Genomic DNA, 16,932 nt, shown 5'->3' on the forward strand with positions numbered 1-16,932 from the left:
GGAAGAAAATTGTAATCAAACCAAACATAAAAGACAGAGCTATTGAATGTTAAGGTTTTTACAGTATTATTTGAGAAAGTCTATGCGTGGGAGTAAGAGGGGGGTTCTTTTTCCTTTTTAAAAAACAATCCCTTACACTTTAGAAAACCATTTGCTTTTTATTTCTGAGCTGGATTTAAATGCATCAAATAATGCATTTATTAAAATTTAGGACATAGCTAGATCATTTTATAACATTAGTTCTAGTCAGTCTCTTCCAGAGCATCCAGATTTTTTCCCTGTCAGGTCCCAGAAAAATGAAGATGAATGCCCAGAGTATCTGATTAGATTCCATTCTAAAATACTTAGCCAACCTGTTCACCTGGATATACGTAAACACATAGATAAAGAGACACAGAGATAAATACACACACTACCATATTTAAGCACTTCATATAATATTAAATGGGAAAGACTAGGTTTATTTGCTAACCTTGATTCCATTTTTCATCTAAACAATGTTTACAGTCTGAAGGATCTCCAAATTGCACCTGTAACAAACATACTGCCTTTTACATGGATGGACCGTTTACCCAGGGGCAGTAGAGTAAGATTATTACTATGCTTATTAATAGACAGACAGACACATACATAGATACATGTGTATACATACATATTCTCTAATTAGATCCTATTTTAATTGCTTTGCAGGAACTGGCTATTTTTTTCAAAGCAATCTGAGCCTCTTTTAAAAAGCTGTTCTGTACATTCAGAGATTCGTGGATTTATTTTGCTTAATGAAAATCTCACCTGCAGCAGGACCACTGGATGGAGGCAGCTGAAGATGATGCTTCAGAAGTGGAGCTCGCACTCTCCAAGAGGACAGAAAGAAGGGAAAGACGCCAGAACAGCTTATTTTGACCTCATTAGAGTGTTCAGTTGAGAGGAAGAGGCTGCAAGCTGCACAGCCCCCTCGTGTGGCCAGGAGGTGCACCAGCAGCCTGGCCACACAGCCAGGCGAGCAAAAGAATCAAAACATCAGAGCTGAAAAGTACTTGAGAAAACATCGAGCTCACCAGCCAGAATGAAACAGATCCAGAGTGAATGAAGTCGCTTATCTAAGGGTACACAGCCAACTGTTGGCAGATGAAAGTCTTTCCAACTTCCCCTTCCAGCCGTATGCCCTTTCTATTAGAACAATAATTCTCAACCGTTGCTGTGTTTGAGAATCATGTGGATTGTTTTTTCTTTAAGTAGCTTTTTAGATATATTATTGACATGCAATAAATTGCACATACTTAAAGTGTACAATTTGATAAGTGTTGACACATGTACACACCTATGAAACCATCTCCAAGATCAAGATAATCAACATACTTGTCACCCCCAAATGTCTCCTTGTGTCCCTGGGCAAACCCTCCCTCTTGCTTCTCCCTAGACCACCCTCCCCCATCACCTGGGGAACTTTTAAAAACTATAGAGGCTGGACCTCACCTACAGAGATTCAGATCAGTTGGTCCAGGGTAAGAGCCAGGCATAAGGATTTTTAAAGCTCCCTGGGTGGTTTTAATGTGCAGCCAGAGTTGGGAGTCACTGAATTACACAATCCTACTAACCTCTGCATGGACAAATCTCCATTGGTCTCTAAACCTAATTATCAGAGTCCCCTGTGGAACTTTAAAAACACAGACATGGCAAAGTCTCACTTGATAAAGTTTGCAATTCAAGAGATTTGTTATTTTTAACAAGCCAAGAAAGGTCTGGACCTGGGAAGAAGTTTTTCATATATTTACTGTTTTCTACTTTTTAAATAGTATCAATGTGTTTAAAAAGTAGTTAATGTATCTAACTGAGTTAATACATTTTAGTTACTAAATTGGGCAAAAAGTAAAATTAAGTTTCAAAAAAAGATCTTTAATGGAGGTCCTAACCAGTGTACTAAGGCAAGGGATAAAAAAAAAGTCTGAAAACTGAAAAGGAAAAAAAGCTGTTGTTATTCATAAATGGTATGATGATGAACTTAGAAAATCTAAAAGAATCTTAGAATGATTATTAAAATTAATAGGAATTGAGATAATTAGCAAGAATGCTAGACAAATACACATACACACAACTGTAGTTCTACATACCAACAAGAAGCGTGAGAGAATAGATTTTTTTAAAGATGACATTTACAATTGCTTTTGAAAATCAAGTGCCCATGAGTGAAGTCAGACAAAGACAAATATGGTATCGCTTAAATGTGGAATCTAAAAAAAAAGTAGAAATGAACTTATTCAAAAAACAGAAATAGAGTCACAGACATAGAGAACAAAATTATGGTTACCAGGGGGTAAGGTGGGGAGGGAGATTCGGATTGACATATACATAGTACTATATACAAAATTGATAACTAATAAGGACCTACTGCAGAGAAGGCGATGGCACCCCACTCCAGTACTCTTGCCTGGAAAATCCCATGGGCGGAGGAGCCTGGTAGGCTGCAGTCCATGGGGTCGCTAAGAGTCGGACACGACTGAGTGACTTCACTTTCCCTTTTCACTTTCATGCCTTGGAGAAGGAAATGGCAACCCACCCCAGTGTTCTTGCCTGGAGAATCCCGGGGACAGGGGAGCCTGGTGGGCTGCTGTCTATGGGGTCACACAGAGTCGGACCTGACTGAAGTGACACAGCAGCAGCAGCAGCAGCAAGGACCTACCGGGGGCTTCCCAGGTGGCACTAGTGGTAAAGAACCCACTTGCCAATGCAGAAGATGCAGGAGACATGAGTTCTATCCCTGGGTCACAAGATTCCCTGGAGGAGTGGCAACCCACTCCAGTATTTTTGCCTGGAAAATCCCACGGACAGAGGAGCCTGGCAGGCTACAGTCCAGAGGGTCACAAAGAGTCGGACCACGACTGAAGTGACACAGCACACAGTGTTCAAGGACCTACTGTATAGCAGAGGGAACTCTACTTAATACTCTAGAATGGCCTATATGGGAAAAGAATTTTTAAAAGAGTGGATATATGTATACGTATAACTGATCCACTTTGCTGTTGAAATTAACATAACGTTGTAAATCAATTATGCTCCAATAAAAATCTTTTCAAAAAGACAACCAAAAAATGAAAAAGAAAATCAAGTGCCCAGGAATAAATCTAACAAAAGTTCATGAGATCTCTATTGTAAGAAACTGCAAACATTTCATTGAAAGTAAAAGAAGACCTAACTAAGTCCCAATGCAAGACCCCAATGGGTTATTTCACTTGTTTGTTTTTGTGGAACTTGGCAAGTTGATTTCTAAACTTCATAAGGCAAGGCAAAGTGCCAAGAAGAGCCAAGACACTTTTGAAGAGCAGCAACGTGGGAGAACTTGCTCTACCAGACATGAGAATTTATTATAAAACAGTACTGATTGAAAAGCAGTAAGACTAGCACAGGAACAAACAGATCTGTAGAATAGAATACAAAACCCAGAAATAGATTCAGACCCAGATTCTTGATTTTTAAAACTGTGGCACTTCAAAACAGAGAGAAGATTTTCCACACATAAATAGAATCCTCAATAAGTGCTATTTGGGATAGTTGGCTATCCGTAGGGGGCAAAGAAGTTGGACTGATTCTCATACCGTACACAAAAAGCAACACCATGTGGGCTGTAAAAATGAATGTGAAAGACAAAGAGTAAAGCTCTTAGAATACAAGATAGAATATCTGTATGACCTCAAGGGGAAAAAAGATTTCCTAAACAACACACACACACACACAAATGCTAACTGTAAATGAAAAGATTGATCATTGTTACCATACTAAATTTAAGAACTTGTTAGTGTATTGAAAGATGTCATTAAGAGACCTTTCATGTTGAAAAATGTCTTTATTTAATAAGCCTCATAGAATGGCTTTCTTCCTTAAACTATATGCATGTACAACTTTGATAAAAATTTAAAAACCAAATTAAAAACTAAAGGCCATTAACAGGAAAAAAAAAAAAAAAAGAAAGGTGCCATTAAGAGAGCAAAAAGGCAAGTCACAGAGTGGGAGAAGATATTTGCAACAAGGTGACTAATGAAGGATTTACATTTAGAACATACGTAGAGCTCCTACAAGTCAGTAAGAAAAAGAGAGATAACCCACTGAAAATGGGGAGAGTTATATATACACTTCCTTGGTGGCTCAGACAGTAAAGAATGCGGCAATGGCTGCAATGCAGGAGATCTGGGTTCGATCCTTGGTTGGGAAGATTCCCTGGAAAAGGGAATCTTCTACCCACTCCAGTATATTCTTGCCTGGAGAATTCCACGGACAGAGGAGCTCAGCAGGCTGCAGTCCATGGGTTCACAAAGAGTCAGACATGACTGAGCAACTAACACACACATATATACACTAGTAGACATAAAAACTGTTCATAGTAGCATTGTCTGTAATAGCCCTAAACTACAAACAACCCAAATATCCATCTAGAATATAACTGATTTTGTTAGATTCATACAATGGCACACTATACACTAGTGAAAATGAACAAATTTCACCAACGTGCAATAACATGGATAAATCTTCATCCCGAGGAAAAGAAGTTACAACAAAAGAGTCCATTCTGGATAATTCAACTTACATTAAGTATTTTTAAAGAGGAAAAAATGAAATTGCACTATTTAGAGATACACACAAGAGTGGTAAGACTTTTTTTTTTTTTTAAAAAAGAAGAGATAAAATTCAAGATAGTGATTTTAGGGGCAGTGGCGGAGGGGGTGGTGATTTAGAAGTGACATATGGGCAGCTTCCGGAGTCCTGGTAATTAACGTTTTCTTTCTTGGGCTGAAAGGGATTGCATGAGTAGCCTCTTTACAGTATTTTATGAGAATCCATTCCTATTTTTATGTACTTTCCCAGTGTATCTATTTCACAATTTAAAGTATTTCTCAAGACTGTGACTTGCAGGCTGACTTTGTGAACCACTGCTGTGATCTAACTACTAGAAGCAGCCAAGACAGACGATCTCATTTCCTCAGTAATTTGAAACCTGTTAATCTGAATGCCTTTTATACATTATTCGATGACATTAATGATGAAGACTGATTGATGAACCTGTATCTGTAAAACTATTTTTTCCTGAGAATTTCAAAATTGGGCCTTTTGTTCACTGAAGAATGTAATCCACATACAAATAATAATGATATAGCTGGCCAGTTAATTGCAATAACTACTGACATTTAATGAGCAGATGAATGTAGCAGACACAAAAGGATACAGCAACTCTTACCAAGAGCTATGATTAAAATGCCCCTGATTCGAGTGGTCGCAAACAAGAATGCTGCCACAGATGCTGCATAATTATTGCTCTGAAATAATTCAAGGTTCAGATGCTTAGAATGTATCATCTTTCAATACTCAACCCACTTCTATTCAGGCTGACTGAGTAAAGAGACTGGGAACAGATGGAATGCATTTCTCTTGCTATCAGGAATGTGTGCATTGCTGTTTTTCATATCAATTAGCTTTATATAGTCATAGGCAGTAGTTAATTGGATTAGCTCTATTTTACTATGGAGGAAATTGGCTCAGGCAAGTTAAATAACTTGCCCAAGGCCACACAGCTAGCTAGTAAATAGCAGCACTTGGGATGTGAAGTCACATGTGATTCTCAAGCCCATCTTCCTTCTCCACTAGATGACACAGAGACGACTGTGTGTGAATCTAGATCTTGGAACAAACACCATCCATGTACATGTAGATACACACTCACACACAAACACACCCTTTTCTCCTTCTCTGTCTCTCTCCCTTCCCTTCCCCACCACCAGAGAGAGCGAGAGAGAAACTCTATATAGACATAGAGTTAGAAATATATACTCAAATTCCTCTCCCTTTTATTTATCACTTTAGAATGATTTCAGAAAAGACTTCAGGGAGGGATTTATAAATCAGTGTAGGGCCAGATTTTCTCACAAGAAAGCATTTTACATTGTCAGGGTGATGGAGTAAACAATAGTAATAATAAATGCTTTCAGTTAGATGTCAGCCCGGATAAAATGTTTGGCTTGTCTGGAAATAGCTATCTTTTCCCACCAGTTACATCCTTGTATTGTGCTCTTGTGTGGCTATCAAATGAGAGCAAAGGGGGAACAAGGAGGAGGGAAGGGGTGGAGGGAGGGAGAGAGAGAGAGAGCAGTGAACTGACTCCATAACACCCAGCTACTTGAGCAGCTCAAACTAGGTTAAATATAAAGCTTTTCATTTCAATGGACAAAGGGGCCACTGGGCCATTAGGTAACTGGTTCAAATATCCAGCATTCCTGCTCCACAGCAGGCCCAGAGGTGACCCCAGGGCAAGGGTATCCGGAGCAGGTAAATCTCAAGGGAGGACTGGCAGTCATTAAAGACGGAGGAGGAGAGTTCTGAGGTGTTGGAATCAGAGAGCAACTTCCCCCAGCAGATCTTGTTCCGTCCAGCAAGGGGGACTCGGAGACTGGGAAGTTTCTCTTTAGCTCACCCTTCAACGGTTGTTCCATTCACTCTTTCCACCATTTTCCCCTGAGGAATTTATAAGCAACTCCTGATTTTCTCTCTAGACTCACAACAGATCAATTCCTACTCTAACTCGTCTTCAACCAAGACAGCACCACGGCATTGGATTTTATTCTTGAAACCTGCACAGGAGGTACACATGTGTAGTTTCATGACCTGGCAGATTGCTTGAAAATATCTCTCACCATAAACTCTCTCCACCAAAGACACAGGACAGTCATGACAGAACCTACGAATAATTCTAATCATGATTAGAAAAATAAAAACACTACAGGAAACAGGAACTTTTTCAAGACTGCAATAATTCAAACTAAAGCATGTATCTGAAATGGCCTCTGTCAACATACGATTTCTGACTTGGAGACAAGCCCTGCTGGAAGGGGAACCACATGTTTCTGAACTAGGGCTCCAGATTTAAGAGCCTTGAGATCAGAAATGTTCTCTAGACTTGGCAGGTTTTTTTTCACCATCAAGCAGCTCCCGAGTGTCCCCCGTGTAACTCAGCAGCCCATACAATAGCTGCTCCAGGCAAAGATGGGTTTCTGCTTTGAAGTCTCATTTAGAACAGAGGGGCAGGATAAGGGAAATAATGGCTTTTCAACTCAGAGTGAGCAAACTCGAAGGGGGTCTTATCCTCTTGGTGTTTATTTCTTGGACCAAATTACTAACCCTTCTCTGAAGCCCCCTGTTGAGATCAGGGACAAACAAGATGAAAGGGAGAAAGCAGACGGAAGGGAACAAAAGAACTTCAACCTCAGAATTCTTAGCCCTCAGGGAAAACACAAACAGGATGAGTCTGCATGTTTGATTTTGCATCCCCGGGATGTCGGGAGGCGTGTCCAGGAGGATAAGCTGAATCAAGTCTATCAAAGTCTGACATCTGAAAGACCCTGGCTCTCATCACTGCCTGAACACCATAATGGCATTACCTGTGGGGGCCCACACCTCAGCTTGGAAAGCAGAGCTTGTCTGTCTCACACCTTGGCTCTGACTTGACCCACCTGCTACATCGTTGTGATGGGGAGGGGGCACAAGGGACCGGGTTATACAGCTGGTATAACCCACTCCACCTAGAGCTCTGACAATATATGCAGGGCTTGCTTCAAGTGCTGCTACATTCCTTATCAAGTCTGTCTGAGCTTACAAGCAAATCTGACAATTCTTTTTTTTTTTTTTTTTGAGAGAGAGAGAAAAAAAGGAAAAGTACGTGTTCAGGTAACAGCTGCCTTACTCATTTTTATTCAGAGGACAAGAAAAGTCACTTTGAGCAGTGACAAATGCCTGGGATTGACATGGAAGGCATATGTACTTGTAAAGGGCAAGAAGACATCTGAGGGGCCTCCGTTGGCTGCATCCATCCATGTGATGGACCAAAAGATTTTCCTTGACATCTCTTGTCTTGGTTCAGTCATCTTAACAACTTTTGTGCAAATATCTCAGCCTCCTTTTAAAGCTCTTTTGCCAAGGGGAAGGCACATTTGAGAATCTACTGAAAGCTGTGGACCTTGTCCTGGAAAACTCTCTCTCTCTCTCTTACACACACACACATACTTTTACATATAACATCAGGGAATTCCTAGATCTACTAGAATCCATCCACAGAACCCCCTCAGGGGTCAATGGACCTAAAGCTAAAGAACCTCTGGTCTAGAAAAAAAAGTTAACATTTACTGAGTACTGACTATATGTCAGGCACTCTTCTAAGTGTCTCAAATAGATTTTTGCAATTAATCATAACAACACCATAGAACAGGTACCACTGTTCTCTGTTTTACTGATGAGAAAACAGTGGTGGAGAAAGTCACTTGCTCCAGGTCAAACAGCCAATAAGTGGCACAGCCTGGGTGGAAACCCAGGCCATCTGTTTTTGGAGACCTCCTCTTAGCCACAAAGCCAGGGTTGTGAAATGAAACAAGTGAAAGTCATTTGTTTTTGCAGACCACGACTGCAGCAGTTTCCTATTTGTATATGTTGCGGGGTCGGGGTGGGGGGAGGCATGTATCTCTAGAGATCTGAGAAAGTTGAGACAGTGTGGCAGTAGGTGGAGGAGAGACTCTTAGCCAAGTCGTACATGCCCACTACTGACCACTGCGCAGGCAGGTATAGACCAAAAATGAGTCCAGCCCTCTCCTTGGCTTCCAGAGAATAGGCCTGTGAGGCTGACACTGGCACTCATGCTTTGAGATCTTGATCTAGTAGCCAGCAGAAATTAGTTCCAGGGTCCCAAACTTAAATAGAGGCCAGGAAAGTGATGCGAATGTGTGAGGAAGGCAGTGGCCAAGGGAGGGGGGCCATGACCAACTGGAGTGAGTGTCCTGTCTCTAAACATTCACCTTAACAACAACCTCCCAAATCCCATGAGGCCTGAACAAAAGACATCCAGCCTGTGGACTGTCCGTTTGACTTCTGAGTAGACAGTTTCCTTCGTGCTCTCTAGGTATTTCCAAGGCAGGAGTGCGGGGCATGTGATCCGTAAACAAGGGACACAAGCTCACCCGTGTGACAGTCAACGTGACTTCCATTTTGTTAGAAGCATGCTTTTCTGTGCTAACCAACCAAGCCATAGGTCACTAGCAGAGAGGTGCAGACACCAGAGGGGAAGACCTCTCGGGCAGTAAGCGACAGGGCACCTCACATACCTCATACAGAGGGAGCATTCAAGGTCAGAGGCGTCAAAAGATGCCAGCGGGACACTGAGCGCAGGCCTGGCCCTGGGGTCAGTGGAAGGATCTGTGATGTAGAGAGCAGAAGTCAGAGGGGAACCAACCTTGGTGTCACAAGACAGCACTTCTAAGGCCAAAGAACCCAAATATTTTTTTTCAGTCAGCCACTCTCATCACCTCCCTGAGAATTGATTTAGTGGCCAAGTGAGCCACTGAGAATGGGGTACCCTGATACAGGCATGTGGAGGCTTCCAGCAGCCCCAAAGAAAGAAATGTGTAGGTCAGGGATTGTCTGGGAGCCCTGGGGGGGCTTCATTTAAATGGAACAGGCACCTCACTCTTGACAAACAGCTGCAACGACTCCACGGACTGAGCCAGGCCTTCATAGCTGACACTGAATCTTGGCACTGGCAGCCACTCTTGGAAAGATACCAAGCTGCAGCTGCTGCTTCTCAGATGCCTACCTACTGGGACATGACTGGGAACGAGCAGGATGAGGCGTGATGGAACTGCCCGGGTCTGACTTCCCCAGAATGGGGAAGGGGGTGCAGAGAGGCTGCCCTGGAAGGAAGTGACACCATCAAGGGCGTGAGATGTCATTACTTGACACTATGCTTGCCCATAAGCCCTGGCTTTCCCTTATAATTCATATGGGGTACCGGCAGGATGCTAGGAACTGCTTGCTCTCACAGAAACCCCACAGCCACCCTAGAAGTGGCAGAGCAGAGGAGCCATCGTGTGGAGGGTAGAAGCCTCCACACACTGCTGAGCCCGGGCTCCCTTCCAAGCCCCCAACTCCCTGGGTAGAGTCTGCACCTGGCTTAGACGCTTTATTAGGCCTCTCTGGGTCTTGGGGTTCAATTTGGCAGTGCTTCCTTTTCTTCTCCTGGCATTTGCCAGTCTTAATGGAGGCAGCTTGGGAAGAGGCAGCGACCCCCTTCTCCTCCTCTGCTCCAACCGAGTCTTCCGTGTGGTCCTGCGGCCCATCCCCTGTCACTGTGACTGGGTTCATCAGGCTGCCCCCCTGGCCCCTGGCTGCTGCCCCCTCCTGACTGGAACAATGTGGGCGCTCGGGCGTTTCCTGGAGGAAGAAAGAGCCAAACATCAGAATCTACTGGGGCCCAACATTGTCCTCTGATAATTGTCTCCAGAAGGGACGAGGAGAAAACACTGCCCAGTCCTGACCATGTAGAGGACAGGTAGCTTAACTGGGCAGCAGTCATAGGGCACAGAAGGCCCAGATGGGGCAGAGTAAGGCATGCAGGGAGACAGTCCTTGGGCAGCAGTGAAGGCAGGATGCCAAGTGCAGTGCCGGTCTCCACTCCTCTCCAGTCAGTCCCAGTCACCACCTGAGGGACACCAAGGCATGCAGTGCAGTGAGGGTAGATCCTGCCACTCGGCCCTTCCTCTCACCCTCACTGCCATTCCCAGCCATCCTCCAGTCCCACATCCAGCTTCCAAAGAACTTTCGGGAAGGTTCTGGTGCAGGTGTGTTCACAGGCCTACCAAATGCCCTCACACTCCAGAGCTATGTTATACTGGTCAAAGGAACTAGGAACAAATGAATCCTTTCACTAGATTTTGGGCAAAAAGTCTGAAAAAGAGACAAGATCATCTGGCAAAATGATCAATAACATCTCTAGCCTTTTCAAGAATTTTTGTCCAGGAGAAAAAAAAAATCCAATGACAAAGTGTTTATGCAGTTTTATGTGGAGAACCCCTCTCTCTACATTCAAAGTGTATGGGTCAAAATGTTCAGATTGTTGTGTTCCCTCCAACTCCAATAAAAAAAAAAAAAAAAAAACAAAACCCTGGTAGATAGATGAAAAATGGGGAGTGCACAGCTGGGAGAAAATGATGAGGTGAGGAGGAAAAGACTTTTCTGAGTCTCTAACCTGGGGAGTTCAGGGTTTTATCAGCACTATGGCACTGCCGCATCCTCAGCTTTCCATGAGCCCTTGTCAGAGTCTACACAGAACAGTGCTTTGCAAGGCAAAGTTTGGGTAGAAACCCAGTCCCTAGTCCTCAGCTTCGTCATACAAGAAAGCCAGGGGTGCTTTTTTTCTTCATTTCTAATTGGGCTGCAATTAGAAGTCACTCCAGGCACTTGGGTTCAGTATTATGGTTCTCAATTCGGTAATAATGATCTCAAAGAAGTATTGAAATGTAGGTGGTGCTAGTGGTAAAGAACCCGCCTGCCAATGCAGGAGACATAAGAGATGCAGCTTTGATCCCTGGGTGGGGAAGATCCCCAGGAGGGATCCCATGGACAGAGGAGACTGGCTGGCTACAGTCCATGGGGTCGCAAAGAGTTGGACACGACTGAGTGACTTAGCATGTAGCACTGCTTTGATTTCAGGATATACTCTAAGTTCTGCCCATCACCCCCCCCCCCCGCCCCCACCACCCAGCCTTTTTGAGTCAGGCACTGCATTTTGTTCATTCTCCAGAGCAGGGAAAGAGGTCAGGGAAATATAAGATTTTCACCTGTCAGAGAACCAAGAAGCCATGGAGAGCCTAGGGCTCACACGGGAGGAACACAGGGCATGGACAGCAGGCAGGCGGATGCTTTGAGCTGCCTAGATCTTCAGAGCCCGCCTCTGTCTACATATCTGTGCTTCTGAGCCCCAGCTTCTGCCCACTTGCCCTCTGCTGGAAAGTTGGGGCCTGGAGACCATGGTTTTCAAAGACTCAAATCCCACAAAGTTAACACTTTCTAAGTTGCTTCCCTCTCCCCGGCTCCACATATGTGCTGGAAGTCTACTTACGTGTAAGACACAGTGCAGGAATATGAAATGACCTCCAGTTGGGGATCAAATGGAGATGTCTTTGCACAAGGAACTCAGCTGGTACTCAAAGACCAGCAGCTTGAACAAACAAAAAGTAGGACAGGAGGGGCTGTCAGGCCCTCTTCCCAGGCTCTGCCCCTAAGCTCACCCCAACCGAATGGCTCCTGGGGAAGTGGGCCTTTCTAGTTCTGTCACCTCTCTCAACTGGACCTGATAAAGAATTGAAAATTGAACATAATAAATCATCAACCTGGGCCCCTGCCTGAAATCCAGTTTTATCTTTAAATAGCCTTTCAGCAAAGAAGACAGCCACTAGCAACTCTATTTCTTCTTTCTCGGGAACCAAACAAAGTAGGAGGGTGAGGGCTTACTCTCCATGTTTGCCCACAAAACAGCCAAACGAAGCGTCAGGAGCGAGCTGGGTGAGTGGAGTTTTACCTGTGACAACTTTGGTAGATTATGGATGGTGCCTTCAGTAGCCAATGACTCTACGTGTTCCTTTAATCTAAGGTGAGGTGCCAACAGCTTCAGTATATCGGGAGAATGTTCCTGAGAGGCCCCCGGGAATGATGGTGTAAAGAAACTAAGGAGAAGCTGGGACATAAAACAGAAGACTTCACTACTTAAGTTTCTACAGGTGCTTGGGTGAAGGGCAGGGGTGGGCGGGCGGGAAGGGACAAAGGGTACAGCTTGTGGGGCCAAACCCCAGGGAGGAAGCCTTGGACCAAAGACCCCAACACAGTGGGGCAGGGATCCTCCTTCGGCTCATCAGAATAACCTGGGAAGTTTATGAGACTTCCAGGTTCCAAGTTCCCATGCCTGGCTCCCCTGGGTCTGAAGTGTGGCCAGGAATCTGAATTTTGAAAAGGCACTACAGATCTGCCTTTGTCTCCCTAGCCAGTTACACCACTCCGCTGCTACCCTTCCACAGAAAGATCTGCAGGGGGATTTCAAAACCTGTCTAGGAGGAAAGAGGCCGAGGAGAAGGAAGGAGCCCAACATCAGCTGGGGGACCTGGAGTCGTGTCCGAGATGCCCCCCTGGGTAGAAGGCAACAAATGTCGCCAAGGTTCCTCTGTATTTCTTCCCTCCCTGTCTGCCTGTCCTGCCTCTCCTCCCCGACCATCAGCCCTGGATCTTGAATCCCTTCAGCAGTGATGTGTTTGTAAAAGCAGAGCCAAGTCTTCTTCCCTCTTCTCCCAGCCTCTCTTCCTACTTTCTAGCCTTCACTTTCCAGAGAATGTCAAGTCACTTCAATGATTGGGGTGGAGGTGGGGGGCGGCAGGCTGGTCTAGTCTATGGTTGGCTTCCTTTGCAACTGGATAAGCTGGGGATGGGGGTGGGGCAGATAAAAGATCCAGAAGGGACTGGGAGTCAAAGACGCATGATCTAGTGGAGGCTGCCCCATCAACCGCCCGCATCCTTGCTTCAGTTCTCTCTTGTGGTAAAGTGCCAATTATCTGTATACATAGGTATTTTTGTATGTAACACATAACCCAGGAAGGCAGGTCACTTGCTTCTAAAATATATTCACATGTTTTCTGCTGAGACCAACTAAAGGGTGCCCTACCCCTTCCTCTAGGGAACAGGGTATTAACTGATCAGGGGAATCTGACCGAAACTGGGATCAAACTCTCTCCAGTTTGATTTCTTTCCTTACTGGGCCCCAGCAGTTCCTCATGATGTTTCTTCTGATGCCAGCACTTTCCACGTGGCTAAGCCTTGCTCATCCTTCAAGGCTCAGCTCCAGGTCTCCCATCTTCTCTTCCTCCAGTCTCCCTGATCTCTCCCATCATTCTGTGTTCTCAACTGCACCAGAAGATAGTGCCTCACCCTCCCCAGTCTGGTGTTAGCCTCAAATTGCATCGCAAATGTAAGTCTTGCTCTGTACAGATGCTCTGTTTCTGGAGGGCACACGACTAATGTCCAGTAAATACTCATCACACTGGACGGAACTGAGTTAAGACACTAGCCATCCTAGGGCCCAGAGAGATGCCTAGGGTTCAGGCCCAAAGTCCCCAGATGACAGATGTCTCTGTTTCCTTCCAATTCTAAGTTGGTGTAGGAATGAGATGGGAGGTTCTCACACTGACCAGGGCTGTAAACGCCAGCTTTCAGAGACTCCTCCTTTACTGGAGCCAAACTGGGCTCTCAGGGGGCTCTGAGTGACCCACCAGGAACCACCTCTGAAGCACTCCCCCCTGGAATTCTCCCCCAGAGAGAAGTAGCAAGCCATAGGGAAACCCCCAGGTACAAGGATACGAGGGCAGAGTGTGGTGGGAGGGGAAGAGAGGCAGAGAGGGAAGCTCGAAGGAAACCAGGCAAAGGAACAGCAGCACTGAGCTTCCTCTTCCGCTACCTAAGACGTCATTGAAGGCCTTCCCAGTGGCTTTGGAAAACAAAAGTTGGGGTCAACTCTCAGTGAAAATGGAAGTCAACTTCACTTCAGCGTCAGCCTTGAAAAGGCCCAAGTGGGCCCAGAAGTCCAAAAAGAATCTGAAGTAAAGACAAACATTAAAAAGAAACCCAGGCCTGTAAGTGACAAGGGCAGCTAATTCATGGCAAGTGAACCTGGACCATCTCTGTCACATCTTTATCCCTGGAGAGGGGAACAACCCAGCAAACAAGCACAGAGGGTCCTCAGCGTTCCTAACTAAGTGCCATGTCCTCACCTCCCGCCGTCGAAATTCGCCTCTAAATTCTCACCTTAGCTTCAGAACTCTGGAACACTCATCACAGGCAAATGTTCGATTGTATTATCTGGCATTTATATCACATTATAGAACCAGTGCAAGAGTGTAAGGTCCTGGAGGCCTGAGACTGTGGCTTATGCCTCTTTGGGTCTCCAGAGCTTAGCACAGTTCTTGCCCAATCCCATTAAGGCAGCTGTGGAAATGACACTGCATGCATGCTTACATGCTAAGTCGTTTCAGTCGTGTCCAACTCTTCTTGATCCCATGGGCTGTAGCCTGTTAGGCTCCTCTGTCCATAGGATTCCCCAGGCAAGAATACTGGAGTGGGTTGTCATTTCTCCTCCAGGGAATCTTCCCAACCCAGGGATCGAACCTGCATCTCCTGCATTGGCAGGCCGATTCTTTACCACTCAGCCACCTGGGAAATGATACTAGGTGGTCTATAAAGTGGGTGGGAAAGAGGATCAACCCAAATGATGACACCAAGAGCCTCTCAGGCCAACTGGGAAATGGACAAATGAGAGTAAAGAAATCACTCTCTCCCGGATCCACACCTGCCTCTGTTGGTCTTTGCATACTCTGTTCTTCTAACCACCTTTGTGCATACATCCCAGAGCTGGATAACCCCACTGCTCCTCTCCCCAGTCTCAGCAGTGGGTGCTGAGACTCCTGACTCAGCCTCCCGGGCCAGTAGGATAGTGGAGCAGCTCACAAGGCAGACTCTGGAAGCAGGAGGAGCTGGGTTTGGTTGCTCTTCCACCGATCATTAGGTTCATGACCTCAGGAAAGGCACCAAGCCTCAGCTTCCTCATCTGTTTCATCCGTAACGTAGGGATAAATGATAGTACCTACTCTCATAGGGACGTTGTGGGGATTTAATTATAGCTTCCCCATAAAGTCCACAGAACAGTGCCCAGTGCACAAGAAACGCTCAATAAATGCTAGTCATTATTACTATTACTCACACTGTGGACTACAGTTAAGATTTGCGGAAGGGTCCACAGCTTGGAGCAATTCTCTGCCACCAGCCAACAGCTGGTTAGCTCCTACTAACCAGCCCAAAGTAACTTCCCAGAACCTCCGGTGCTCAGCTGCCCCTAGTTCAATGATTTTGCTGAAGATTCCTTTCTGGAGCCTTCAGAAACCAGTCCTGTCTCTTGCTCCCTTTCTTCATCCACTGCTCTGCCAAAGCACCCTGGGACAGAGGCACCTAGGGCGCGGTGGTGAACAGGGGGTGGGGCACAAGCATAGCAGAAGTCCCCACTGACTGTCAACATCCCATTGCCAGGCCAACGAGCCAGACACTGAGAGAGCACACTGCAGAACAATAAGCAACAAAGTCTACGAATTGAGGATGCTTGAGCATTCACTAATGTGCCTAGTATCTCATGCAGTTAAAAAAAAAAATAACAACCACATCCTCCAGCGACTCAAGAGTTGGGATGATTGGATTATAGTGTAATGGTCCCCAACTTATATCACATATGTGTTTCATTTCTAGCAAAGAAGCTGAAGGTTGGAGTTCTGCATATGGCAAGGCAGATGGGACCCAACACCCCTTGTGAGGAGCTGGCCACCCTGTGTGGCTGGTGAAGCTGTGACTCAGCCCAAGGAAAGTTCTAAAACTGCCTCACACCCGGGATCTCTGGCCAACAGCTGGAGTCTCCTCCGTGGGCCTCCATCTCCACGTTAACTTATTTGGTTTTATTTCTTTTGTTTGTTTGTATTCTTACTGACCACCCAGACCCTGAGTCAAAGAATCAAGCACATTCCTCACAGGCTCCTACAGAAATGTAGGAACTGCTCAATCTGATTGTACGTGCCAAAAGGATGGTGTTTCTGGGTCATCAACTGGCACCTGTGTCTTGCTCCTGTCCCCTTAACCCAGGAAACCATCCACTCTGGACCCCCAACCCTAGGGAGCACAGTTCCCTCACTCCCTGCCCTGGAGAGGACAGAGGGCTGGAAGCCCATTGGGCAGCTGGACCTGACGTCATCTCAACTCACCCTTTGGGCTTCAGCTCTTGCTCTTTTGTTCCTTCCATCGAGGGATACACAATATAGAAACTCTCTTAGCGCTTCCTCCACCTTGCCAAGGGTGGCTAAGGCTTGCGCTTTTCTGAAGTGTGCCTGGAAGAAAACATGAACATTCAGTCCCATTCTTCTCCACCTCTTGACATTGCTATCATTCATAACATCAGCTAAATTACTTCCTGGGTGTTCACTGTCATGTGAGGGCTTTAAAAGGACTATGTTATCCACAGCCTTATTGTGTAAGCCAGGGCTCTCCAACCCCTAG

At 45.4% G+C, this 16,932-nt stretch overlaps 1 protein-coding gene across 4 annotated transcripts in view; it reads right to left on the bottom strand.

The window, feature by feature from the left end:
- LONRF3 (LON peptidase N-terminal domain and ring finger 3) overlaps positions 1 to 16,932 on the bottom strand; it is a 39,860-nt gene that overhangs the window by 15,404 nt on the left and 7,524 nt on the right. For 3 of the 4 annotated variants that reach the window (XR_015159131.1, XM_086388259.1, XM_086388261.1), the window contains exons 3-6: positions 16,641 to 16,763; positions 12,380 to 12,535; positions 9,969 to 10,233; positions 9,129 to 9,219 (exon numbers count right to left, since the gene is read on the bottom strand). Coding sequence is in view for 3 of the 4 variants with exons in the window: in XM_086388259.1 (XP_086244385.1) it covers positions 9,129 to 9,219; positions 9,969 to 10,233; positions 12,380 to 12,535; positions 16,641 to 16,763 (635 nt within the window). In the remaining variant the exon portion in view is untranslated. The remainder of the gene's footprint in view (positions 1 to 9,128; positions 9,220 to 9,968; positions 10,234 to 12,379; positions 12,536 to 16,640; positions 16,764 to 16,932) is intronic. The other variant, XM_086388260.1, reaches the window with a different exon arrangement.

The sequence above is a fragment of the Bos grunniens genome, chromosome X (assembly GCF_055505025.1).
Source record: "Bos grunniens cultivar Pamir isolate PY7600 chromosome X, Bosgru_T2T1.0, whole genome shotgun sequence".
In the NCBI taxonomy this organism is placed as follows: Eukaryota; Metazoa; Chordata; class Mammalia; order Artiodactyla; family Bovidae; genus Bos; species Bos grunniens.